The sequence below is a fragment of the Orycteropus afer genome, unplaced genomic scaffold (genome assembly GCF_000298275.1).
Source record: "Orycteropus afer afer isolate SDZICR_OR568_19922 unplaced genomic scaffold, OryAfe1.0 scaffold00057, whole genome shotgun sequence".
NCBI classification, from domain to species: domain Eukaryota; kingdom Metazoa; phylum Chordata; class Mammalia; order Tubulidentata; family Orycteropodidae; genus Orycteropus; species Orycteropus afer.
The window spans coordinates 5,463,093-5,491,064 of NW_006921644.1; the positions used below are offsets into that span (position 1 = coordinate 5,463,093).

The following is a 27,972-nucleotide window of genomic DNA, read 5'->3' on the forward strand; positions in this document are numbered from 1 at the left end:
TATGCAGGGTCCAAGCGTGCCATAGGTTAGAGACCATTCTCAAAGCTTCTCCTTATATATGGGAAGCAGACCACATACCCAAAGGCAGCTACTCAGCTGCTCCCAGTAGAGTGCACCATCAAGTTGATTACCAGTCTCATCATGGGCAATACTACATCCAGCTGCCCAGCCACTCAACAAGGCCTAGTCAAGTTGACATACAAACAAAACCATCACAGTGAGTTTGAGTAGCCAAGCACTTAACCATTGTGCCACCAGGACTCCTTATTACATTAGTACTAGTCTTTATAGCAGGGAGCTCTGGTAGCATAGTGGCTAAGGCACTTGACTGCTAACCAGAAGGCTGGCGGTTCAAACCCACCAGCCACTCCTCGGAAGGAAGGTTGGGCAATCCTACTTCCGTAGTGATACTGCCTTGGGAAACCCAAGGAGGGGTCGCTATGAGTCAGGGCTGACTTGAAGGCACATAACAACAACAGTCTTTATAGCAGTAAACAGTAACCCTTTAATAGCATCATCTCTTCAGTCAGTGGCCCCATTCCCCGATCTTGTGAATGTTTTTCAGCCATTGGTTTGTTCAAATTTCAGCTTCTTAAAAATATTTTTTAATCCTTTCTTTGTTTTAAATTACAGAGGTAATCTATACTCATTGTAAGAGAGAAAATAGAAACATTTTCACTACTCTGTACCTTTTAAGAGAAAGTTGGCCTCTAAACATAAAATCAGGCATCTGTCCCTGGACCCTGAGCTGCCTTGATGTATGAAACCAGGTGGGCCTGGAGTGGCCTAACTGCAAGTCTCCCTCCCTACCATGTTCCCGGGGATAAGGTTCCCTCACCAAACAACCCTCCGTGTGACAGAACCAGGCATGGTGCTTGCTCATCCACGATTAGTGAGCTTTAGTTCCCTCCCAGACTGCAGAATTTTTCAAACAAACCGATCACATCCTCCCGTGGGAACCAGGGGTCACCACACCCTCTTGTTACTATAAAACATGCCTGCAACAGCTCCTTATAGTTTACTCTGTCCCAAGTACACTCCCTGATGCAATGTCCTCTTCCTGAAGGCTGTGAGTATGTGTGACCAACAAACTGCTGTCATTCTCATCTGTCCAGTGTTGGGTGTCATGTATTTGGTCATCCCCATAACCCTAGGGTAGGGATCCCCTCCCTCACCAATGTGGTGAAGAGGAGGTGATCAGTACCAGTGGCAATAGCCCATTTCTGGACCGGTATTCATCTTCACAAGGGTTGCATGAAACTCATATATGAGATAGCAGAATGGAACACCCGCCCTCTGCCCCATTATCTCTCTTCAGGTACAGTGAGGAGTAAATGAGAAAATAACACGTGTGGGGAGGCTGCAGACCAGGCTCACCATGGATTCTGTGACTCACGGACGAGGTTGGGATCTGGGTAAAGGCCAGTGTTGACTCTTGCCCCCTCCCACACCCTCTTGACCTGGCCCTTCCTTCCTCACTGAAACTTCCAGCATTAACGCTGTTTGTGTAGCAAGCATTTGGGCAAAGCTTTCAGAAAATGCTATCTTTACCAATCATGACACCACTTATGAATACCTGCTTTGTGCCAGGCTCTGTTCTAAGCATTTTGATCTTATGCAGTCGTCACAACAATCTAAGGGACTGGGCGCATAAGTATCCCCACCTTCTAGGAGAAGAAATTAAGTCTCAGAGAATTTGAGCAGCTGTGAAATCCCAAGGGTCTAGCAGACTTCAGAGACCCTGTCCCTAAGCTCTATGCTACACTGCCAGTGTGTCCAGCTGTGACCGCTAAAGCTCTGAAACTCAGAGCCCTGTGAACTGCGGGCATCAGCAGAGCCCCTGCAAGGATGACCTTTAGGGGCAGCCCAAGCCCAGCGCTTGGGCAAATCGTCCAGTGTAGCTAGAGCCCAGGGGTCAAGGTAGAGTGGGGTGAAAGAGAAGACCACAGGGCCTGGAGTGGGATGAAAGATGAGACCATGGGCCTGACCAGGAGGGCCTTGAGGGCTACTGTAAGGAGTTGGGACTTTGTCTTGAGGGCAGTGCCTCTCAAAATTTAGTGCACATAAAAATCACCAAAGTGACTTGTTAAAAATGTGTTTGCTGGCCTCACCAGAGAAAATTTAATCTAACATATCAAGAGTGAAACTGGGAGGTATGGACTCATAACAAGCCCCTCATTCTATTTCTCTAGGCCATTTATTTGTGTTCTGCACAAGGTTGTTGACAGTCACCAGCCTTGTGCTGTAACATGGCACTTTCCCAAGCCCTACTGTCCACTAGGCAGCTGTTTAAATTGGATTAAAGATTGAGTTCCTCGGTCACACTGGATGCACATGGTCAGTGGCTGCCATATTGAATAGCACAGATGTGGAACATTTCCATCGCTGCAGAACATTCTTTGGGTGGTGCTGGTCTAAACCTTGGCAGCACTGATCTGCGTGGAAGGTGGATCAGAAAGGAGCAAGAGGGGAGTCAGGGAGACATATTCAAACCAGAATATGGCGTCATGCATTTTTTTTTTTTTTTTTTAATTAGGATTTGGGTGAAGATTTACAGAGTAAATTCACTTTTCATACAGCAGTTCACATATACTTTGTCTCATGTCATTGACCAAAATTTACAATGCAGCAGCTCCCCTCCCACTTCCTCCCCATGGCATCATGCATTTTTAATGAAACAAAACAGTGTTACTAACTCTACCTGGATATTGTTTCATAAGGCTCTGAGTCTGAGATCTATCTCTTTGCCCAACAGGGAATTTAACAAGTTTACCCACTGCCATCAAGTTGATCCAACTCATAGCAACCACGTAGAACAGAGTAGAACTGCCCCATGGGGTTTCCAAGGCTGTAAATCTTTGCAGAAGCAGACTGCTTCATCATTCTCCCACAGAGCAGCTGGTGGATTCAAACTGTGGACCTTTTAGTTACCAGCCGGATGCTTTAACCACTGTACAACTAAAGCTCCATTTAACAAGTATAGAGGGGTGTTAAAGATGCAGTGGCACCAAGCTGAGAGTCTCTCCTGCCTTGATTAGAAGGAGAAAAGGTTCAGTTTTTCATGGTGTGGCTCAGTGTTCTTTTAATGTTTTTTTTATTGCCCTATCTATCATCTGTGTCCTGCCACCCCTGCAACATTTGGAAACATCTCACTCAGCCTTGCATCCTCCAGCAAAAAGAAACTGAGGCATTGAGAACTGAAGTAACTTATACAAGGTCACACAGATGGTTAGTGGCAGAACCTAGATCCAGAGATGGCTCATCAGGGTAGTCCCACTTCCCATGCTGGCCAATGATCCTCTTGCTGCCATTTTTACACTACAAAAGAGCATGTCTTTCTGCTTGGTGCCTCCCATAATGGCATCCTGTTTTGTCATCCCACAAATGTTTGTTGTATGCTTTCTATGTGTGCTCTGGGGCCAGGCACTAGAGAAATAATGGAGATTGGACAGATGGGTGGGTGTCACCTCAGGGAGTCATGTTACAGGAAGGTGAGTGCAGACACTAAACAACTCTTTACACAACTCATTGTACAGTGACAAGCAGGAAGAATGTGATGGGGGAGAAGCTTAGGCCTGAAAGGCATGTGGCTAGAGGCCCTTTGTGGGCCCTGTGTGGGTCTGGGTTGCTCCCTTGAGGAAGTGATGCTTAAATCAAGACTGAAGTTTGAGTAGGAATTGGCCAGACAAAGAGTGTGGAAAGAACACTCCAGACTAAGATTACAGTGTGCATGAAGGCTGTCAGTGGAAAGCCAGCATGGCATTGGAAGGAGATGACAAGTGGTTTGAGTGAAGTCAGTGGGGGAGACCCAGGTCCATCTTAACCCCATAATGACACTGACATGGCTCTAGTCTTATGTCCATCTGGCTCCACCATGCTGCTTCTCTTGACCTGGGGCACAGAAACACCAGGACTTACCTTTGATGTGTGCAGACCCAAGAGCAGTCATTAAAGGGTCCTCTCTTTTTTTAGCTTCCTCACCAAACACCTGCCCTGCCATGTTCTGTGAACCAATGACGTCTTCCACCAAGGCCAGAAGTTTATTGATGTCCGTCAGGTTTGCTGAGTCCCCGCCCAAGGCAGGGGATGGTACTTTGAGAGCTTTAAACAGTGACCTGATGAGTCGGCACATATCCTGCAAGTCACACCAGACAGATTAAAGGCATATGAGCCACAGGTGAGGGGTGCAGCATAGTGGTCAAGAGCATCTGCCCTGGTGCCAGACTGAGGTTCACATCCCAGCTCTGCCCACTGAGATAATGGTGTTGGACCTACAGAGCTTCTGTTGTTGCATCTCTGAAATTTTCTCTCTTCCATGATTTCAATGAACTCATTCCAGGCTGTATTCCTCAAAGTGTGGCATATGGTGGGTGCTCAACAAATGCTAAATGAGTGCATAACTTCAGGAGAACGCATCCTTTCTATGTGCTTTCAGCCTGGAAGTCTATAATGAGGGTGTAATATTTTGCACGTATTGTTGTTGTTAGGGGCCCTTGAGTCAGTTTTGACTCATAGTGAATTTCTATACAATAGAATGAAACACTGCCCAGCCCTGCGCCATTCATTTTGAACATAGTAGGTATTTAAAAACCTCACATGTGGATTTAGTTGATGAATCTCAGCAGTTGATGTCGATAATATGATGTTGCCAGTCCCTGTCCCCAACACCTTCTGTATCTCTCCCTCCCACCAGCACTGAGGGAAGTTGACATGCCTTGGTCACCGTTTCAGGGGTCAAAAGACCATCCTCTACTGGCTGTGGGGAGGGGGTCAGGCTGGGACCCCTCCAGCCCCAGTTCCCAGTCTTCTGCTCCTTGGCGGCCCGAGGACGGGTGTTCCTAAAGATCTGAACGATCAGGAGGTTGATGGGGAACATAAGGATTGAGCTCTCGTGCCCAATCATCACTTCCTGCCAAGTGAATTCAATTTTGCCTGCAGAAAAAACAGAGAGAGGGTCTAAGGGAAAGGTGGCCACCAAGAGCCAATCCCGCCACTCTCCCAGGAGGTGCATTCTGGGCAGCAAGGCTTAGCCCACCAGCACCAGCCCAGCCACTGTGATGGTGGGAATTACCCAGGTCCATCTTTTGCTCAGCTGGGTCCTTGGGGACACCCCAGAACATGATGCTGGTCAGCATGGTGCAGAGGAGCAGGGAGAAGCAGCAGGACACCCTCTGGACACGCGTGAAGGGGCTCCGAGGAGAGCGGCAGAAGATGGAATACCAAACGTGCCCATCCTGGAAGCCCGCAGAGGACTTCATGGAAAACAGATGGCTATGGCAGGCAAGGCAGAAGGACAGGCATTTAGGGAGCTGGCAACGGGGAGAGTGGTCTCTGTGGAGCAATCCTGGTGTGGGAGGGAGGCAATCTATTATGAAAATCTCTCTAAGATTTATTATATATTTTTCTGCTGTGGAAGAAGTAGAGACATAGAGGGATCCTTGAGAGTTCATTCTGGAGACTCTGGACAGAGTTGGGTAGGACTCTCACACTGTTCTCTTACTAGCTGTGTGACCTCAGGCAAGTGACTTTCCTCTTTGTGCCTCAGTTTCCTTGTCTGTAAAATGGAAATAATGACAGGACCTATCTCCATTGGGAGTTGACAGGATGAAAAGCGATTGTTTTTATGAAGCATTTGGCACAGTAGCTGGTACCTGCAGAGTGTTCAATTAACGCTACCAGTTACGATACTGAGTTTTGTGTACATGGGGCTTCAGAGAGTAGTGGTTAAAATCCCAGGCTCGGGGTTCAGGCATAGTCTGAGAGCATACAAATTGCAAACAGCATCTGAGAATGGCACTACATACTCCTTAAGAATTTGTATTATTTCCCTATGAGTAGAATGCTATTGGGGTCCCTGGGAGGTGCAAATGGTTAAGGTTAGAGGTTCAAGTTCACCCAGAGGCACCTCAGAAGAAAGTCCTGGGGATCTATTTCTGACAAACCAGCTCTTGAGAACCCTCTGGTTCTACTCCGAGCCACATGGGGGCATCAGGAGTCCCAGTTGACCCAACAGCACCTGGGTAAGCTTAAACAGACGGTAGGGCCCTGATTTTCCTGAGAGTATACAGAGCTGGTAATGTACCAAACAGTGTTTCTTTGCTATTCATAAGGTTTTTCCTGGCCAATTCTTTGAGAAGTGGACGGCCTCTTCCTTCTTCTTAGTCTGTCTCAGTCTATAAGCTGGGCTGTTACCTGTGCACCAGGTGCATTTCACTGGGTTTTAAACACCAGAGGCTCAGCCTCAAAACTCACGTCTACATGTCACCACAGCAGGACAAACTGACAGACAAGTTTGTCCTGCTGTTGGAGACCTCTCTTATCACCCCCACCTGGGTCCCTGTGGCTGACTGTTCCTCTGTCTGGCTTCCTGGCTTTTAATCCCCTTTCTCCTGCTCTTCTGGCCTGCTGCTTTGGGCGTCCCTGAGTTGTCTCTCCTCACCTATATCCACCTATTTTGGTCATGTTGTAAGAAGGGACCCTTCCCTGGAGAAGGATGTCATGCTTGGTAGGGTGGAGGGTCGACGAAAGAGGGGGAGGCCTTCAACGAGATGGATTGACACAGTGTCTGTGATGATGGGCTCAAGTATAGCGGGGATTGTGGGGCTGGTGTGGGATCGGGCAGTGTTTCATTCTGCCGTGCATGGGGTCACTATGAGTTGGAAACAACTCGACGGCACTTAACAACAACAACAACAACATACAGAGCTGGTGTTCCTGGCTGGTGAATGCCAGTGCCTGCCAGAGTTACAGAATGCTTTGACCATCCCCCTTGGGTATGTGGGTGGGGTGGACCTAGAAAAAGGCACATGAAGAGAGAGGCCAACGATTTATCAATCCTTAACAGTGATTTACCCAGTCCCTTCGTGTCCCGGCATTGGTTGAGCCTGGTACTGTGCACCAGGCATTCTGCTCAGCACAGGGATTTGTGGGCTGAGTGGCATGGTCCTGATTTCAGATAGCTCCTGTCTAATGTCCATGCATTATACATTTTGTGGCAGTTGGGTGTTAAAATGTGCTCTTTTGATTGAGCACTAGATCTGACCAAGCACTGTGCAAAACACAGTGACATTTCTCATATGTCATGTCATGGAATCCGCACAAGTCCCTTTGGGGTAAGGACATTGAATAACACATTTTCTTTTTGATGAAGATGCAGAGGTCTGGAGAGGTAAAGCAACTTATCCAAGGCCATGCAGCAGATCAACAACAGGTGTGAGGGCATTATAGTCTTTCTGTCCACATCTGTTATACCTCTGTTGGGGTCCAAGTCTCTGATTCAGACCTTTTCATACATGCTGGTTGAGCTGTTGGCAGCAGCAGCTGGGATGAAAAGTCACCTGAGAAAGTTCCTGAATGACCACTGACATGAGAATGGTTGGATCAAAGGTGGAACATTTATTCTATGGAACCCATCAGCTACTCCACAAGAAAGATGAGGCAGTCCGGTTCCATAAAGATTTACAGTGGGAGTGGCTATAAGTTAGAATTGACTCAATAGCAGTGAGTTAGGTTTGGTTTTGGAATGAGGAAATAGCTCAGTCCAACACACTTTCCTGGAAGAATGTTCATTTACAGTAACACGTGTAGCAGGGTGCCATTTAAAAATATATAAAATAAACTATAGTGTGTGTGGGTACACGTGCGTGCATGTGCATGTGCACACATGCACATTACACCTCAACATAAAGAAAACTAAAATCCTCCCAACTGGACCAATAAGCAACATCACAATAATTAGAGAAAAGATTGAAGTTGTCAGAGATTTCATTTTACTTGGATCTACAATCAATACCCATGGAAGCAGCAGTCAAGAAATCAGAAGACGCAGAGCACTGGGCAAATCTGCTGCCCAAGACCTGTTTCAAGTGTTAAAGACCAAAGATGTCACTTTGAAAACTAAAGTGCACCTGACCCAAGCCATGATATTTCCAATAGCTTCATACACGTATGGAAGCTGGACATTGAATAAGGAAGACCAATGAAGAACTGATGCATTTGAATTGTGGTGTTGGCAAAGAATATTGACAGTACCACGGACTGCCTGAAGAACAAACAAATCTGTCCTGGAAGAAGTACAGCAGAAATGCTCCTTAGAAGTGAGAATGGCCAGACTTCTTCTAACATACTTTGGTCACATTGCCAGAAGGGACCAGTCTCTGGAGAAGGGTATCATGCTTGACAGAGTGGAGAGTCAGCAAGAAAGGAGAAGGCCCTCAACAAGATGGGATGACACAGTGGCTGTAGCAGTGGGCTCAAGCTTAGCGAAGGTTGTGAGGATGGTGCAGGACCAGCACTGTTTGGTTCTGGTGTACACAGAGTTGCCATGAATTGAAACTGACTTTGCGGCTCCTAACAACAGCAACATACGTGTTTGGAGACAGACGTGGAAGGATGCACAACAGGAAAAGGGGTCAGAAAGTAAGTAGAAAAAAGGGAGGCATATGCTGAAAGGTACATCTTGATGAAACAATACAGAAAAGGAGTCGCAAATACCCACATGTTGAATAACCATTCAAATCAGTCTGTTTTCTGAGATTAAAAAAATATTATTCTGTGACATTCAAAAGCAATATGGATGACTATCCCACACCTCACCAGCAGAAAACAGTCCGGTCCCTCCAGGGCCCTCTTTCCCAATGAGAAATCTTGGTTGGTGATTACTGTCACACGTGCAAACCTGCCCAGTCCATCACCTGAAATGCACTTTTATTTGGCTGTGAATGAATTATGATGAAATCTCCCTAGAGATGAAAGAACAAATAAAGAGCATTTAAAAAGAAAAAAAAAGCAGTACCTGAATTGTTTCCTGTCCTGCTCTTTAGCCACTGGAAATACCTTGTCAAGGACGCAGTCCCCAACATCGATGGACAGCCAAGAGTTGCAGAGGAAATGCCACTTCCGATCCATTGCCAGATCATGGACCAGCACCCGGCTCACGTACCTGGAGAAGGGACCCACACCTTTGAGGATAAGGTAGGAGGATGAGATGTCTTTGGATACTATGATAGTACCAGCTGTACAAAACTGAACTCACAAACAAGAGCTCTTGGAAAAGACACTTTGTGTGTGTATGTGTGTGTGTTTATGTTTCCCATTGTTCTTGATTCTTGACACAAATGGCCCAATCAGTGAGTGAATGTGGGCAGCTTGAGCAGTGTAGAGAGTCTGCTCAGGGAAGTTGCCAGGGTTTCACAATTAGGCTGCAAGAGGATGCATTGAATCTATTCACTCCTCAGCATGGCACCAAGGCCAGGGCCAACATCCTAGCATAGGTGGGGACAGCCAAGCTGTCCAAACGGTCGGTGGTCAGGGAGGTGCAGTCTAAACCATAGGTAATATGACCTTCCTGATAAACCAATGGTGGCATACCCATACAATGGAATACTGTTGTTGTTAGGAGTTGACTCTGACTCATAGCAACCCAGTGTATATGAGAACGAAACACTGCCCGGTCCTGCACCTTCCTCACAGTCATTGCTGTGTTTGAGCCCATTGTTGCAGCCACTGTGTCAGTCCATCTCCTTGAGGGTCTTCCTCTTTTTCCCTGAACCTCTGCTTTTCCAAGCCTGATGTACTTCTCCAGGGACTGGTCACTCCTCATAACATGGGTAACATGATCCCTCCTGGTAATAGAACATTATTCACCCTTAAAAAGGAATGGAGTCCTGATTCAGGGTAGAATATGGATGAACCTTGAAAGTGTGAAAGAAGCCTGGGGATGGAGCCCTGGGATCTGTGTTTCTCTCAAGCTCCCCAGCTGATGCTGATGGGCATTCAGGCTGGGATCCATGATCTAGGTCACTAGTTTGGCCTCAGACAGACTGGGGTGGATTCTTGGCCCTAAGCTAGCCAGCTCTGTGACCTTGAGCAAGTCACTTGTCTCCCTGAGCATGAATTTTCTCACCTGTAAAATGAGGACAACAGCAGTTGCCCCACCGGATCGCTGTGGGGATCAAATGTGAAAAGGCACGGAAGACTTAGCCTAACGCTCAGGGCAGCTGCTGTTCTCCCCTTTTCGGCTGGGAAATCAGCCCAGTGTCTTATTGGTCTCTTCTGTCTCCTCATTCAGGAGCTCTGTTCGTGCCGTGGCTAAGGCTTTCGGCTACTAATGAAAAGATTGACAGTTCAAACTCACCAGCTGTTCTGGGGGAGAAAGACAAGATAGTCTACTTTCATAATGATTTATAGACTTGGAAGTCCTATTGGGCAGTTCAACTCTGTCCCATGGGGTCCTATGAGTGAGACTTGATTTTATCAGTCAGGGTTTCTCTTCACAGTAGGTATCTACCCACATTCTTACCAGCTGCCATCGAGTTGACCCAACTCACGGTGACCCCATGCCTATCAGTATAGCATCGTGATCCTTAGGGTTGCCAATGGCTGATTTCCTCAGAAGTAGATCACCAGGCCTTTCTTCTGTGGTGCCTCTGGGTAGACTCGAACCTCCAACCTTTCAGTTAGTGTACGATCATGTTAACCATGTGCATCATCCAGGGATTACTAGCCTCTTTTACCGATGGGGAGACTGGGGGCTAAATGAAAGGCTGGTGTTCCTACCTAGGGGAGGGCTCTCACTGGACCCAGGCCTGAGGCTTCCAGTCCTACTGTGAGCATCAGTCCAGTCTGTGTGGACTGTGGCTGGTGAGCCTCTCTGAGACTCAGTTTCTTCATCTATGAAGTGGGAATAGATTCTGTGTGTCTTGAAGAATCTTGTGAGGATTGGCAAGCAGCAAATGTAAAATGTCAGCCCAGGGCCTGGCGCACAGTATGTCCTCTTGGGTTGCCCACCCTGACTCACCAAGACGGCTGGTCCCCTGAGTTGTCATGCCACAGCCTGAGACTCTGCAGGTCCCCGAGGGGGAACAAGGTGGAGAGCAAGAAGACATCCATTCCTCCTCGCTCAAACACTGGGGTGTCAGGGTCTGCCAGGTGGTGGGGCTCACTCTCTCCATCCAGGCCATGCAGACTGACTGTCACCTGGAACTCAGAGATCGAGTGGCCAACTCCATGCAGTACCCAAGAGGCACTGGCCTCCACTGCTGCTGAGACAGGGCCCTCCACCTTCCTTATCCTCCCACCTTGTCCCCCTGAGCTATTTTTCAGCTGTATGAAGATTTGGGGTGATGCTTTCTGCATTCATCATTTCAAGATGAGTTAAACTCATAAGATGTTCTCTAGTAACCTCTTCAACTTTTCATAAATTTATCTTTAAGAGCTGCTGCTGTTGTTGTTGTTGTTGTTGTTATTTGCTGTCGAGTCAGCCCCGACTCATAGCGACCCCTCCTTGGGTTTCCGAGGCAGTATCACTACGGAAGTAGGATTGCCCAACCTTCCTTCCGAGGAGTGGCTGGTGGGTTTGAACCGCCAGCCTTCTGGTTAGCAGTCAAGTGCCTTAGCCACTATGCTACCAGAGCTCCCTTAAGAGCTGTAGGACAGGAATTGTTTTCATTTTCCCCCTTGAAATTATATTCCCAGTGTCTCTAAAGTGCCTGATGCTGAGAGATCAACGAATGAGTGCCTACTCCACCCTCTGCTCACTTATCTACTATCTTGTTATCCAACATTTGCATTTACAACAAAGTAAAAAAAATGTATCATTTGACATTGCACACATTAACACCGTATGTCTGGCAGTAACTAATGGTGAGGTGTGAGGTGAGAGTAATGCTGCCTGTGATAGTCAAGGTTTTGGGTCAACTTGGCAAGGCCGTGATTCTCAGTGGTTTGGCAGTTATATGATTATGTAATTTGACAGTAATGATGACATTTGTCAGTTCACCTCCCATTTTGTGATCTGATGTGGTCATCCTCCATTTTTGCATAACACTGATTTCAGATAACAACCTGGTCTTTAGAACCTGTCCCTGTTAATAAGTGAGGGGAGGGTGTCCCGTGAAAATACATATTCCCAGGGTCGCCCCACCTACCAGGTAAAAATATTAGGAATGTGCTTTCTGAAGCTCCCCGGTGATGCTGGTGGGTGAAAGACCTAACTGCAGCAGATACCATCTGTGCTCCACCTACTTCCCCCACCTTCCCGTTGCTGAGATTGCCTTGCTTCCTGCACTAACTTCCAACTGCCGCGTGTGAGGCTCTGCCTGGGGGCTTTTCCTGGCTGCTGGAGCAGCCAGCCCGAAGTGCTGGAGAATGAACGCCCCCTGCAAACCATCTTCACCCGACGATGATGGTGCGGGAGAGTTGTTGGATTGATTCCCCAGCTCCCGCCTTCCTCACATGGGATGACTGTGAGCCACATGTTCTGCTTCCTATATGAGCAAGTTTGCATGCAGATAACCAACTCAATGTCTAAATTATTCTTTGATGGGGGTAAGGGAGATCCAGTGTGCAGGGTGCTAGGCCCTCTTAACCCACACTTCCTTTATCTCTTTAAGATACTGGAACTTAGAGTGACATTTTACTTGATAAAACATTCTTTCCCCTAAGAAACAAAGAGAAAAAGAGAAAAAAAATTCCAAGCACACAAAATCCACCAAGCTAAAATAACTCAACAGGAGCCTAGTAAAGGCTTCTCTGGGTGGGATGTGCTCCCCAACTGATGGATCTTGTGGGGTCAGGTACCTTTGAGGAGGTGGCTGCTCCCTGCCGGTGTCCGGTGTAGACTGTCACCAGGTAGTGGTACTGGGCAAAGGGATCATTGTCCTCCAACATTGTGACCTTAACCTGCACGGAAGGACAGTGTTAGGAGGGTCCTGCTCGGTGAGTTCATCACAATGCAGCACCCACGTGAGCGGGCATTCATGACAAAGAGCGAAAGCAAGTTTACCTGCAGTTCACTCATTCTATCAGGTGAGAACCGCTTTTACTTGAAACAGGGTTTCAAGTAAAAGAAAAATTATAAAATAAAAAATAGTACAAAATGCTTTGTTTATTAATTATGACCCAACATAGTTGAATTAGAAATGAGATTGGTAATAAATTGAGAATATTCAATGTTTGATTTGGTGAACCATGCAAATTCTGTTATAATTCATCACAGTGTTGTTAAACAAATTATGTCTCTGAGGCAATTTAAAAGGAACTAAATATTAAGAGGGTTTATTGAGAAAAACAGCCAGAGTTGGTCAGGGGTTATAGTGGACTCGGTAATACATTGCCCATCTTCCTTCAATGGAGGGCTTGCTGGCTTGGTTTCCAGGAGTGCTGCTGGTGACAGCCTTCAGAGAGGACAGCGCTGTTAGGGATGCAAGGTCAAGGTCACATGCCCTCCTGGGTGGCCAACATTCAATGACCTATCAATGGGTGCCTGCACATGATCAAGACTTAGGCAACTTGACCCAACTTGGGACAACGTCAGATCCCCCTGTGGGTCAGCTGAGCTGTCGTTGGCCTGCGTCGAAGCTCAAATTTCCCCTTGCTTGTCTTGCTTCCTTCCCCCTTCCAGGGGGGTTGATCCCAGAATATTCCCTGAAAACACCCCACATGTTCAATTCCATCTGAGTCTGTTTCCCAGGGAACCAATCTATAATTGAGGCACTTAATGCATTCATGTCTAATCCTTTAGGTGAATCAAAAACAGCAGTATAAAAGGAGAAACTATTATCTTATTATGTTTATACAACATTAACATCCTGAGGGAAGTGCAGCCAGAATGCTCCTTGGAAGCAAGAATGGCCAGACTTCGTCTCATCTATTTTGGTCATGTTGTCAGAAGGGACCATTCCCTGGAGAAGGATGTCATGCTTGGTAGGGTGGAGGGTCGACGAAAGAGGGGGAGGCCTTCAAGGAGATGGATTGATACGGTGGCTGCGATGATGGGCTCGAGTATAGCAGGGATTGTGGGGCTGGCGCGGAATCGGGCAGTGTTTCATTCTGCTGTGCATGGGGTCGCTATGAGTCGGAAACGACTCAACGGCACTTAACAACAACAACAACAACATCCTGAGTTGGTGTTAATGTGTGTGTGTATGTGAGGGGCAGGAAGAGAGTTTCAGAGCTTTGCAATGGTGTGACTTTGGATCCATTTGTTCGTTCATACCCTCACAAATATTTATTGAATGCCTACTGTGGGTCAGATATAGTGCATAATTATTGGAAAAATAATTAGAACTTCACTTTTTTTTTATTATTATTATTAGGATTTGGGTGAAGATTTACAGAGTAAATTCACTTTTCATACAGCAGTTCACATATACTTTGTCTCATGTCATTGACCAAAATTTACAATGCAGCAGCTCCCCTCCCACTTCCTCCCCATAGTTACCTCCTCCCAGTGTCCATCCCTTCATACTCTTCTGCACCCTGAGCTATCTCCCTGTGCATAAGCAGCCCTTCCTTCTCCCATGATTGTAGAACTTCACTTTTGCAAACAATTTGCTTTTGTTATTTGATCTCATTTTTGTCCTCAGACCTGTTTTATTGTCAGCTAAATCTGGCTATGCATTCTGGCTCTTAATAGGTGGCTTTGAGCCTGTTAATTACCCTCTCGGATCCTCATTTGCCTTTTCTCTAAGATGATGAAGGTCATGTGCAGTACAGGGTTGATTCAGCAGGCTTGGGGTGTTCAAAGCCTACACATTCCACATAAAGGACTGGCCCTTGACTGGCTACTGGAAGATAACCTCTAACTATAGAAAGATGCTGAAGGTGCAGATAAGCACTTGCAATATCTTGCCTGAGAAGTGTCTTTGTATACCTGGGGCCTTGGGCCACACAGATAGTTTATGCTAACAATGTGATTTATGGTGAGAGCCTTGGGCCACACTGTCTCAATTTGACCTCTGGAGGGAGCCTTGGAGACGGAGTAGCTAAGGTCAGTCATAATGCCTGGTGCTGGCATTATCCTAAGTGCTTGACCTCCAATAAAAACCCTGCTCACAGATGCTTGGGTGAGCTTCCATGTTGGTAGTATTTCATATGTGTTGTCATGCACTGTTGCTGGGGAAATTAAGCACTGTTCATGTGACACCATTGGGAGAGGACAATGGGAAGCTCATGGCTGGTCCCTCCTAGCGTCAAACCTATGTGCCTTTTTCTTTTGTTGATGTTAATCTGTATCCTTTCAGTGCAATAAACTGTAACTGTGAGTGAATGTATCAGCTTTTCCGAGTTTTGTGAGTCCTTCTAGTGAATCACTAACCCTGAAGGTGGTCCTGGGATTCCTGACACAGTACCTTCCCCACAGGGCTGCTGTGATGATTAAATGGAATAATGCCTGGAAGGTAGCAAGTCCTCAAACAACGGTTGGTATAAGAATCCTCCTGACAATTTGATGAAATAGTCACAATAAATCTTTCTTTTGCAGAAAAGAGGCTGATAGACTTGCTTGCCTGAGACAACCCCAGGAGTTGAGGACTGAATTAGCAGCTGGCTTCTTGCCTCCCTCCCTGGGCTCCATCACCAGAAGCCCCTGGAAGGGGACACCCCTCGCTTCTCCCTCTCACTTGTGGAGCCCAGCATGACCTCACCTTGGCCCGGTCCTGAGCATCCTTCCTCCTCGCCCAGATCACCACCAGCACATAGATAGCACAGAGGCAGCCCACTGTGGTCACGACAACGGGGTTGTCCTCGAAGATGGAAAAGAGTTCGGCAGTCTGGCAGATGTCGATGGCATTGGGCATCACCAGAAACGTGCTTCCAAAGAAGGTGAGGTAGTTGCAGAGGCAGTGTGTCTGGGAAGGGGTGGTCCGTGGTCCCACCTGCAACCCCCAAAGAGACCCTGGGTAAAGATGCTCAGGGAGCACACCTTGGGTTGAGCTCAAGGGAGGAGGAGGATGTTCTCTTTGAGGGATGGACATTATACTGGGGTATGGGGCTGAGGAGACTGCTGCGAGACCAGCCTCAGGATTCCCCTGAGGTTTATTTTTAATCAAACATTGAATTAAAGTGCAGAGAACATTATCTGCAACAAATATCTTTGTGCTCATCATCCACATTGGGCAACTGTGGACATTTTGTCAAACTGCTTAGTATTTTACAGAAGAAATATTGCTGGTAAAATTGAAGTGTCATTTGTCCCCCCCACTATTATAAAAATTAGTTGTATCTCTTTCCAGTACCTTCCCCCACTTGATGCTCATTCATTTGATAAATATTTGTTGAATGCTAATTACTTGCTAGTGATTCCCAGTGGACCGGTGGTTAAAACACATGGCTGCTAACCAGAAGGTTGGTGGTTCAAACCCACTGGCCATTCCACAGGAGAAAGATGGGGCAATTTGCTTCCATAAAGATTTACGGTCTTAGAACCCTAACAGGGCAGTTCTACTCTGTCCTATAGGGACTCTATGAGTCTAATCAACTCGACGGCAGTGGGTTTGTTTTAATTACTTGCCAAGCAGTGGGTTTGGTGCTAGGGGACACCCAGGGTGACTGATATATCTCGTTCACCAGGACTTTCCTGCTTTTAAATCTGAAAGTCCTGGGCAAACAGGGACAGTTGGCCACTTTGCACCAAAGAGCAAAAGGACAAGAGTCTGGGGAACCATGGGAAGAAGTAGAGAAGGACAAATGTTTAAACCCTCAGCTTGCATCTCAACCCTAGGAAGGCATTCCCTAGACTTTGACCACCCTTGGATCCAATGCCCCTGCCCTGGGCTCATGCTTTGAGGGTTCCACTCTAGCCTTCCTTTAGCTGCATCCCTCTGCACAGGATGAAAAATCATGGGGTCAAGGGGTGGTGTCCACCCAGAATTCATATCCAAGGCTGAGACTAGGGTAAGGAATGACTCCCTCCTTATGTTCTGAGTCCCAGACACCCCACTAGCTTCCCCTACTTGCAGACCTAGGATCCCCAATTTTAGATCACAATTTCAGGAATTGAACCTCAGAATTGCCTGCTTCTAGGGCCTACACAGATCTGTTTCTCAGGTTCATCCTTCCAAGGTGGGCTGTGCCACTGGACTAAGTGTGGCAAGAGGTGGCTATGGGAGAAGAGGCATGTGGATTAGGGTGTAGAGGTCCCACATGGTGTGTGACGGTGGGGCTGGGGGAGGGAAGAGACGGGAATGGGCCAGGGCAGGGAGTTCTATGTGTCCTCTTGCTTCACACCCTGCAAGGTTAAGGTCAGGCTTTCTGGAAACCCCTCAGCTAGCTACAGTCACCCTGCAGTGCCATTTGGCGGACAAAGAAGATTTTATTCAACCACATGACTCAGCCCCAGTAAGTGCCCAGGGTAAGGAGCAGGGAGGGGGCGGTAAAGACACATGTTCCAAAAGCTCTTCTCTGTCCTCGCACCTGGTGAGGAAGGACCTCTGCAGCCCAAACTTGCCTTAGTGGTGACTCGCCTTTTCCCCTTAACAAGCCACCCAGCACAGGGCTGAGCCCTCCACAAGGACATGATGCCAACTGTTTCTTTATGTACTTCATGTGGGCCTTAGTTCCGTGTTTGGTCCATTGTTTTTCTCCCTGTTTCTCAATGTTGGTCAGCATTTTTGCTGCACAGCTGTGGAGCTTACTGGAACACCTGGGCACACCCGGAACGGGAGGGGTTGGGTTCAGAGAAGAAGCTCAAGCAGGTGCCAGGACAAGACCTTCTTGGCACTGGCAGCCCAAGGACCAGACGTGGTTCATTTCTAACCTCTGTGCCCTCCTGGGTTTTCACAGACCTTGAGGGCAATGGCTTCCCCTGCTTCTCCAGCCTGAGCATCCCTTTTGAACACCAGAACTTAATGTCCCCTTAGGACAGCAGTTGCACATCTAGTATCTTTTGAGAAAATTTAGACCCAAGAATATGTATCCTCAAACCTCTGCCTGTACTCTCTGTTAAGGGTCTATCAACATACATAGATTTTGGAACCTTCTTTAGCTATTTAGAGACTTCAAAGATGGTGCTCCAGCCAACCTCAGTGCTCCTGTCTACTGACTGATGGCTTCTCAGTGATCTCCAGATATGTGCATCTCTCTCTCTCTACCTGAATCCCCTCAGAAGGTTATTGGGAAGAGTTGATAAGATGATGCAAGTGAAGAGTGGAACTCAACACCTGATGTGTAACAAAAAGCTCAGCTACGAGTTTGTTTCCTCAGAAATGACACCTGGCCTCCCTTGGCCATGCAGATCCCCCAGGCCTCCTGAGTCATTTGTCCCTTCATTCAACGATAATTTGTTAACACTAGTGACCAAAGAGAAACTATGGTAGCGTAGTGCCTAAGACACTTGACTGCTAACCAGAAGGCTGGCGGTTCAAACCCACCAGGCACTCCTCAGAAGGAAGGTTGGGCAATCTACTTCCGTAGTGATACAACCTCAGAAACCCAAGGAGAGGTCGCTATGAGTTGGTCGACTCGACGGCACATAACAACAACAACAACTTATATTTATCATACAGTACTGCCTCAGAAACCCAAGGAGGGGTCGCTATGAGTTGGTCGACTCGTCGGCACAGAACAACAACAACAGTGAACAAAGAGGTGCTGTCCCTGCCCTCTGGGGGTGTTCACCGTGCACCAAGATGTAGGTTAAACCGTCTCATACAGATGTAAAATCCATTCAGGTCTGGGGGGGTTGGTGCTGAATGTTTACAATAGAAAGTCTGACTGAGTTGGTGGGAAGGTGGTGGTGGTTAAGAACAGTTCTTCCTGGGAAGGATGCTTGAGGTGAGATCTGAGGATGGAGTTACCCTGGCCAGGTGAGGATGGTGCGTTCTGGGAACAGGATTTGCAGAGGCCCTGTGGAGGAGCCAGGACGGGCAGCTGAGGCACTGGGGAAAACAAAAACAAAAAGCAGTTGCTGCCAAGTCTCCTTGGACTCATGCAACCCCGTGTGTCTCGAGAATTGTGCTGCACAGGGTTTTCAGTGGCTGTTCTTAGGGTAGGTTGCCAGGCCTTTCTTCCAAGGAGCCTGTGGGTGGACTCAAACCTCTAGCCTTTAGGTTAGCAGCCGAGTGTGTTAAGAGTTTGCACCATCCAGGGGCCCAGGGCACTCGAAGGAGATGCTGAATGAGCTGTGCACATCGACTGAGCTACCCTGTGTCCTGCTTTGGTCCCCTCTCCTCACCTGGCACCCAGAGCTGTCCCAGGTCTCCTGGACCTCATTCCAGAACACACAATGGGACAGGAAGGTGGTGATGCCAACTGTGAGGTCCCTGCCAGCTGCCAGTTCCAGGTCACCAGTGGGGACCACAGTTAAGTAGTAGACACCTTCTCCAAAATGCAGGTCCTCAGGGCTCAGGATCCACATGGACAGTCCATCTGAAGGAAAGATGATTTCAGGTCAGCCTGAAGCTTCATCAGGATGGACGCTAACAGGATGGAGAGAGGAGAACCAAGGCCTCCTGGCAGGGAAGCAGACCCTGATGTGTTCTCAATGTCCTAGAGTACCCTGTCCCTCTGAGACCATGAGTGTAGATGAGGAAGCACTTCCAGGTCAGTGTTCAATGTCTGAGCTGCCGACTCAGGCAGACAAAGATCCAAATCCTGCCTCGTATTGGCTCTGTTACCTTGGGCCAGTTAATGACCCTCACTGTTTTTCTCTGGAAACTAGAGATTTCCAGTAGTCCCTTCCCCAGAGGTTGTCATGAAAATCGCATGAGGTCAACTCTGTACAGTGCTTGTCAGCTTCTTCAAGGCGCATAGTAAGTGCTCATTTAATGCTGACAAAGAATAGCAACCAAAATAAGCCGCCGTATGTGGCAAGTGGTTTCCCTTTGTTTCTTCCTATGGCTTCTGATTATCACTTTTTGAGCTGGTCACAATCCAGAAGCCACTTAAGAAACTGGCACAGGTAGCCTACCTGGATCAGCTGTGGGAGGAAGGTGAATTTTGGCATCATAGGTGGTCTTGTTAGGGTAGTAGCCATAGCCCAGGCTGAGTGTGAGTGGGATTCTAGGTCTCCAGTGCAGATGTATCCCCAAAGCTGCCTTCCCTGAAGTCAGGTTCACCCTCAAAGCCTCAGGGCCAGTCAAGTTCAATGCAGTTGGCTCCCCATGACCTTCCAAAAGCCGGGGCAGCAGGATCTGCCATGAGAAAACCATCAAGGCTATGTTAGGAAGGAAATGCTTTGCAGGTTGCTCACTGATCAAGGGTGGGCCCTTGGAGCTGAAACCCAGTCTGCACTTTGCTCCTTTTTTAGGTGATACAAGATTTTCTTACTGCCTCTGTAACAGAGTACCACCAAGTTGCTGGCTTAAAACAGGACATGCTTACTATCTCAGTCTGGAGTTCAAAAGTCCAAAGCCAGTTTCATGGAACTAAGTCAAGACGTCAGGAGCTCTGGTGATGCAGTGGTTAAAGCCTTTGGTTGCTAACTAGAAGGTCGGCAGTTAGGATCCACCAGCCGCTCAGTGGGAGAAAGATGAGGCAGGCGATTGACAGCCTTGGAAACCCTATGGGGCAGTTTTACTCTGTCCTCTACAGTTGCTGAGTCAGAATCAACTTGATGGCAGTAAGTTTTGTCTTTTGGGTTTATTTCTTTAGCTAAAGGTCCCTAGTTGTGCTAGCCTGCTAACCTAAAAGTTGGTTGTTCAACCCCACAGACCAGCACCATGGAAGAAAGGCTCTGGCATTCTGCTTCCGTTAGATTCCAGCCACGAAAACCTTACGGAGCAGCTCTGCTCTGATACACGTGGGGTTGCCACATGTCATGATCAACTTAATGGCAACTAACAACAACATTAATCTAGCAGGTGTCCCTTGGTGATGCACAGTTAGTGTACTCAGCCACTAACCAAGAGATTTGGGAGTTTAAGGCCAGCCGTCAATCTACTTCTGAAAAATCAGCCATTGAAAACCCTATCGAGATTGGCAGACAATGTTTCTACAAGTGTATTTGTATTGTTCTGTAAGAAAGTATATAGTAAAGCTGACAAGAGATGAAGTTGTAGTCACTTCTTGGCCACAGCCAGCTACCCAGAGGGAGTGCATAGTTGGACCTATGGGCTCAGGACCATGGTTGCAGGGGACATCAAGCTCAATTGGCATAACATACTACACAAAAATATTTTTCCACATCCTAATTTGGCGAGTAGTGACTGGGATCTTAAAAGCTTGCAAGCAGCCATCTAGATACAACGATGGGTCTCTCCTCATCCAGAGCAAAGAAAAATGAAGAAAACCAAAGATGCATGGAAACAATCAGTCCAAGCTACTGGTACACCATGCAATCCTTAGCCTATACGACTATGAGACCAAAAGAACTAGATGGTGCCTGGCTACCAATGTCAACCACTCAGAGGGGGATCTATTTGGGAGATCCTGGATAGAGTGGGAAGACAATGTGGAACAAAACTCAAAATCATTTGGAAAAAAAAAGGGGGTGGGGGACCAGGTTTGCTGATCTGATAGAGCCTGGTGGAACCTCTGAGACTAACTAAGAGATTTGGGAGTTTAAGGCCAGCCGTCAATCTATTTCTGAAAAATCAGCCATTGAAAACCCTATGGAGATTGGCAGACAATGTTTCTACAAGTGTATTTGTATGTTCTGTAAGAATTTCGTAAGAAGGTGTATAGTAGAGCTGACAAGAGATGAGGGCCCTTAGCTGCCCTTCAGGTCTGGAATTGAACCCACTCCTGTGGCTTCCAGCCTAACAAAAGACAGGCATATGAGCTGAACATTTATATTAGGTAGATACATTCCTTGGAGGGATCAATCATGGGAGAATAGAAGGGCTATGTATGCACAGGGAGACAGCTCAGGGGGCAGGAGGACACAGGGAAGAGGAACTATGGGGAGGAAGTGGGAGGGGAGCTGTTGCATTGTGGAAAATTACAGTCGATGTCATGAGACAAAGCGTATGTGAGCTGTTGTATGGAAAGTGAATTTGCACTGTAAACTTTCACCCAAGTCACAATAAAAATTTAAAAGAAAACCCTATGGAGCACAGTTCTAGTCTGACGTACACGAGGTTGCGAGAGTTGGCATCAACTTGACAACCAATGACTTAGTGACATTCTATGGTAGACCTGGAAATGTGCCACCCAGCTCCCCCTTCAAGGAAGGATTTGCTACCCAACTGTGGGGAGTGTTGTCAGTAGACAGGCTCCAGAGTCTCTCTCAACTCAGAGACCCACCTCATCCGAGGACTCACCCTTTCTGAGGGTAGGGGTACAAAGACCCTGACATAGTGGCCTGCTGTGGGACGCTCAGATCACAACACATATTCCATAGCTCCGCCTTAGGTTGTGCGAGGTGTGGTCAGGCCAGCACGGCAGTTTGACTCTCCCTCTGCCCAATCCTGCATCCTTGCCACGTGCCAGGTTTTGATCCCTAGCAAACATTTTGTGTCCCAAACTCTTTCTCAGTGTCTGCTTCAGAGAACTCAGCCTGAAACACCTTCCCTCCAGTAGCCGTGGGCATGTCTCCTGCTAGTTAAGTTGTGTGCTCTCCAATAAGCAACTGTGTTTGACCCCAACCCTTTTTAAGCCTGTTGTCCTTGTTATTGTAAATGTCTATTTTAATTACATACTTCATACAATGACACAAGTGACAAAGTTTGAGTGTGAAAAAAAAGAGTAGTTTGGATTAAAACTTAGGCTGAATGCTTTGAGAAGACTAAATACAGATGAATCACTAGAAATTGGTACTGAGTTAGTCATTGGTCCAAGTGCAGAAATGAGGAAGAGCCATAAAAACCTTGAAGGGACATGAACTCAGGTTGTGTGATGGCACGTTTAGGTTTTTGCTGAACCTTAAAGGAAATGTAAGTGGACGTTGTTGAGGCTGTACAATGGGAGGGGTTTGTGCGAGGAAGATGGTTCCAATAAACAGATTCCAGTGAACAGATCGGAGGAAAAGCTCTTGGTTATGTATCTGGCTAATGAATGTGCACTCATATGTTTTAAGTTAAAATGTGTACATAAGGTAATCCCTGCAGTGTTCTCTCCCCTCCCCTCCCATCCCTGGAAACCAACAAAGAAAGTTTCCTTCCACATATAAGCCTTTCCTTGACTTTTTACGGTAATGAACTAATACAATACTTGTCCTTCTGTGATTGACTTATTTCACTCAGCAGGGTAAGGGTAATTTTTGATGGTTCCCTTCTTTATCCGTTTTTTTCATAACCAGTCACTACTCACCAAATTAGGATGTGAAACAGTATTTTTGTGTAGTATGTTATGCCAATCGAGCTTGATGTCCCCTGTGACCATGGTCCTGAGCCCACAGGTCCAATTACTGGTCCCAACCAAGTTGAAGAAGACAGAAGCACCTTCTGACTTCTGACAACATCCCCAACTTCTACCTCAATATTCCCTCGCAGATCCTTCACAGGTATGAGCTGTCCACTAGGGCTGGTCAGACAGAGGCCACCAACAGTCCCACTGACATCAAAGTGACCGTGAGCTGGAAAGGGGCTCCTTGGGAAACTCATCATCTGAAACCAAGAGCAAGGAGTGTTAGGCAAAGCCCCTGAGGGACTGGAAGATGAAAGGCCCTGATGTGAATGGTGAGGTGTCCCAAGGTGGGGCCAAAGAGCAGCCCCCACCCCATGGGAGGAGTGATGGGCACTGCCTTCGGCTGCTGCCGGCTCTCCAGGCCCGTCTCCGTCCTCTAGGGCTGTGGCCTCAGAGAGCTGGGCCTTATCACCACCCGAATCAGCCTTGCTTTGACTGAGCAATCACTGGATGGTAAAGCAGTCTGAGCTTTTCTGCAAAACCAGGAAGTCTCTAAGAGAAAGCTGCTCCTCTGCACACATGGAAGCCAAAGGCCAGACAGCAAGATGAGCCCACCTTTGGTGATGGAGAAGTGCATAGGCTCGGAACCCTGCCTTTGCAATTTCCCAGCTGTGGGGCTAAACCCAAAGAGCTATTTCCAACGACTGACTGAATGAAGGCTACCACAGAGAAATTCTGCAACACAGTGAAAAGAGCCTAGATTTGAGAGCCAAAGGCTCTGGGTTTGAATCCCACCTCTGCCACTTACTGGAGGCCTTGAGGAAGTCATTGAATCTGCCTGTGGCCCAGTGACTCATCTATAAAATGGGTATTATAATATTTTGGAATCAGCAGAACTGTTTTCAACATAAATGAGCTAATTCATGTGAAAGTGCTTTGCAAACTGTAAAGGGCTGACTTGAGGAAGTCAGTAGTATTGTTACCCTTATGTCCACAGGCTCACGGCCATCCACCATGTTGCTGAGGAATGAGGCAGCAGGCAGAGTGAAGGTTGCAGAGTTAGCATCAGCGACGTGCACGGAGGGGCCTGGCCAGCTCCAGGGCTGTATTCTGGCCACAGGTGAGAACAGAAGTGCCGAGAAAGAAGAAAGTCACTGTTAAAGCAAGGTCCCGAGATCTCCTGCACTACAGGGAGCCCCCAACTCTGCCATCAAAGTGCGCTGCTCAGTGCGATCTTTTAGAAAGTTCTATGTGGCTGCATCCATAGGAGCAGCATCAAAGGTGGCTGATGCCCCGTGTGGGCTGTGAGGTCCACGAGGACAGGGCTTTTGTCAGCTTCTTTTGATGCTGTGCTCCAGTGCCTAGAACAGTGCCTGGCATTCGGTAGGTTGGTCAGTAAATATTTTTGTTGAATGAATAAATGAGCTTTGTTGTAGATATTTCTCTAGGCTTATCTCCTGGACCTGCTTTGAACTTCTGAAGTTGTAGACTCCCAGCCCTGCCTTTACTGGCCCTTGACCTTGCCCCCTTGGTTTAGATTGGGGAACTAATTCAGCTTCAGGGGTGGTTTGGGGAAACTGCCCATGGGCCCTAGAAGAGCAACCCTGGCAAGAGGGACTAAGGATGGTGCTTGGTGCAGGGGTCCCAGGAACACTGCCCAGAGGAGCCTACAGCATCGTCCAGCTCCTGCTTCTCAATAAGAGCAAGGGAGGGCAGAGGGCATCCCCAGATATGGGTCCAGCTGTGTGAGAGAGAGGCACTCCAGCACAGAACTCCTAAACCAAGTCTAACTTTAACCCCCACAGGCCCATAGAGCAGTGGGTTTGGCTAGACACACCGGGGGCCGGTTTTATAAAGGCAAGGCTGGCCATGCCCGTGCCGGCCCTGTGCGCACAACTCCAGCATGACCCGTCTCCTGGGACTCAGGTGGCCTAACAGTGGGCTTGGGACTCAATGTTTTCTTTTCTATGTTGTACGGATAGCTGACACAAGACCTTCTGTAACCAAAAAGCCCTTCCCAGTTCCAAGTCCCATTGTTTCCCTTGCCCTCAGGACCACCTCCTGGGCTCTGCTGACCACAAAGTGTCAGGTGTGTGTAGAATGAGTGAGGTCCAGGAACAAGCTTTCTTGGGGACCCACAATGCTGCCATTTACCCATTTACCTGTTTGAATACACGGAGACAGAGGGGGTGGCCAGCATGGCTGGCAGGCCCCCAGGCAGTCTTCCCAGCAGGAGGGCCATCTGCACATGCCTCACCACTCTGAGCAGCTGTGGCACTGTGGCAGTCTGCAAGAGGAAGCAGGAGAACATTGCTACAGACCCATCTCCTTGTGTCACCCTTGGTAACTGTCACTGGCTAGTACAGCACCTTCCATGGGGACTGGGAGAGGGCAGGGGAGTGAAGCAGGGAGACAGTGATGGACACTGTGATTGCACCATCACTGTATGTGACGAGCGAGACAGGAAGATTCCAAACGCTGACTTGAAACTTTTCATCTTCAGGGCAACTCTCAGAGGTAGGGCCTGGCACTCTTCTTTTGGAAGGTGAGGAGACAAGGTGCAGAGAGGACAAGTGACTTGTGGAGATCACACAGCTGTTTGGGGGAGAGCCAGGACTCAGAGGCATCTGGCTCCAGTCTGTGCACTGAGCTGGTGCGCCGTGTGACTCTCTCTGCTGCTGCTTCTAACCCTGACACCCACCCAGCCCAGAGTTTGTTCTGTGGGAAATGGAAGGCCTGAAGGAAAGAAACTTGACACAGTCACCAGCCTCTTAGCTGGGACACCCACCTGACTGCTGTTGCCCTCTGTGGGCTCTTCTGATCTGTCATTCACAGAAGCCTCCAACACGCTGCCCACAGCCTGAAAGAGGTCCCTGGTGGCCGACTGGCGCCTCTGGTCCTCAGGATGGGCCCTGGCACTGGCTGCCAACAGGGCCTCACTGGCATGCTGGAGAGCCTGGCTGGCTTCCCACTGGGCTCCCCAATGGAGAAGGACAAACACTGTGAGCCCCTGCTCAGGAGCACCATTTCAGGAACAGGGACTGCAGTAGAGGGGGATGGGGGGGCATAAGCCAGGGAAGAGCTAGGCCAGAATATTTACAGCTTTGACAGAAGCTGCCTGTATTTCTGACTTGAGGTCAGGCCCTCCCACCCTCCTTCCTTATGAGTTGTAAGTTCCTTCAGAGGAGTAGCCAGGGTTGGCCCATCTCTGAATCCTTCCCGGAATGCCTTGCATAACTTATAGTATGTAGTAGGCATTCAGTAGTATTTGATAACTGGGGGGAGGGGGAATGGATGGTGGATGGATGGACAGATGGTAGGATGCATGGATGGTTGAGTAGATGGGTGGATCAATGAATGAATGATGTATGGTGGATGAATGGATGGTTGGATCCATGTGGTTGGATAGATAGATGTTGGATGGACAGATGGACACAACATTTATTTTAATTTAGCAACTATATATGAATTTGTGTATTATTTGTTTAATGTCTAGCTGCCCTAGTCATCTGAAAGTTCCATGAGGTCAGGGACCATGTCTTTGGGCTCACTGCTGAATCCTCAGTGACTTGCACAGTACCTGGGACATACTAGGTGAGCTGTGTAGGCAGATAGGCCAGAGGGACACAAGGGACTAGAGGAGGGCACTTTCCCTTGCTTGGCACCACCATGCAGGACCCTCAGTAACGAGAGGTCTTGGCTGCCCCAAGAAAGCCCCATGACTGAGGGGTTCTCCCACCATGTACCCGGTTTAGTTGTCATGCTCCCCCCATGGAGGTGCATGTGGCTCAAAACTGAAAAGCAAACTCACTGCCATTGAGTTTATTCTGATTCATAGCAACCCCCGTTGGGCTTCCAAGGCTGTAAATCTTTATGGAAGCAGATTGCCTCATCTTTCTTCCGCAGGCCTGTGGCTCAGTGGGTGGGAAGTTCTCACCTGGGCCCAGGCTGTGAGCTCTTCACTGTGCTGAGTCACCTCTCTCAGCACCTCAGCCAGCCTCTGCACTCTTTGCATTTTCTCCAGGTTGCCGGTGATGGCAGACAGAGACCCCAGCACACGCTCTCTGACCTGGGCACAGTGAGGGGAAGGTAAGGAGAGTAAACATAATTCCAGTGACTGGATGAAACTGTTTCAGAAAAATTTGTGGTCAGTGCAGGTGATCAGGCTCTTCTGGGGTTTTCCAAAGTCCTGCAGACCTTCATTTGTCTCAGCAGAACAGTGTTTCCCTAAAGATGTCCACTTCTTCATTCTCAAAACTGCAAACTCATGAATATACTACCCCACATGACAACAGGAACTTTGCAGAAGTGGTTAAGTTAAGGATCTTAAGATAGGGAAGTGATCCAGGTGGGCCTAAATGGAATAACAAGTGTCCTTCTAAGAGCGAGGCAGGCTCAGAGACAGAGATGTGATGACAGGGGCAGAGATCTGAGAAGTTTGAAGATGCTACAGTGCTGGCTTTGAAGATGGGGGCGGGGCCATGAGTCAAGGAACGTGGTAGCCTTGAGAAGCTGGAGAAGACAAGGAAGGGACTCTCCCCAGAGCCTCCAGAAGGAGCCCAGCCCTGCGACACCTGGATTTTAGCCCAGTCCTTGGGTCTGGAATTTAGACCCATGCAGACTTCGGACCCCCAGAGCTGTGAGATGAAAAATTTGCAGTAATTTACTACAACAGTGACAGGAAGCTAATACAGGATATCTCAAGCTTTCTCCAAACCTTCCAATCAAATCTCTAAAATTTGACATTGTTTAAAAAAGAAAAAAGTGCCTTGGTTGTGGTGGTGACCAAAATGGCATGAGATTCAAAACTTTCAGAGTAGAGGGGAGATCTCATGTGTTTGTGGTGAGGGAAGGATAATGATTCCCCTCCACCCATCCTCCCACCCCTGGCTTGAGCCAGGCCTTCTTATCTTCTGGGGTGTGTGCTTTCTAAACTATGTAGGACCATTGGGGGACTGGTCAGGAGCT

The 27,972-nt window shown here is 47.9% G+C and overlaps 1 protein-coding gene across 1 annotated transcript in view; it reads right to left on the reverse strand.

Moving 5' to 3' along the window:
* The window catches only part of PKD1L2 (polycystin 1 like 2), a 113,209-nt gene that overhangs the window by 32,633 nt on the left and 52,604 nt on the right, over positions 1–27,972 (reverse strand). The window contains 14 exon segments of the mRNA XM_007939196.1: positions 3,919–4,135; positions 4,715–4,932; positions 5,072–5,271; positions 8,795–8,941; positions 10,799–10,977; positions 12,580–12,681; positions 15,426–15,656; positions 18,953–19,146; positions 19,688–19,910; positions 23,133–23,264; positions 23,988–24,114; positions 25,167–25,291; positions 25,793–25,975; positions 26,942–27,073. Coding sequence (XP_007937387.1) covers positions 3,919–4,135; positions 4,715–4,932; positions 5,072–5,271; positions 8,795–8,941; positions 10,799–10,977; positions 12,580–12,681; positions 15,426–15,656; positions 18,953–19,146; positions 19,688–19,910; positions 23,133–23,264; positions 23,988–24,114; positions 25,167–25,291; positions 25,793–25,975; positions 26,942–27,073 — 2,410 coding nt within the window.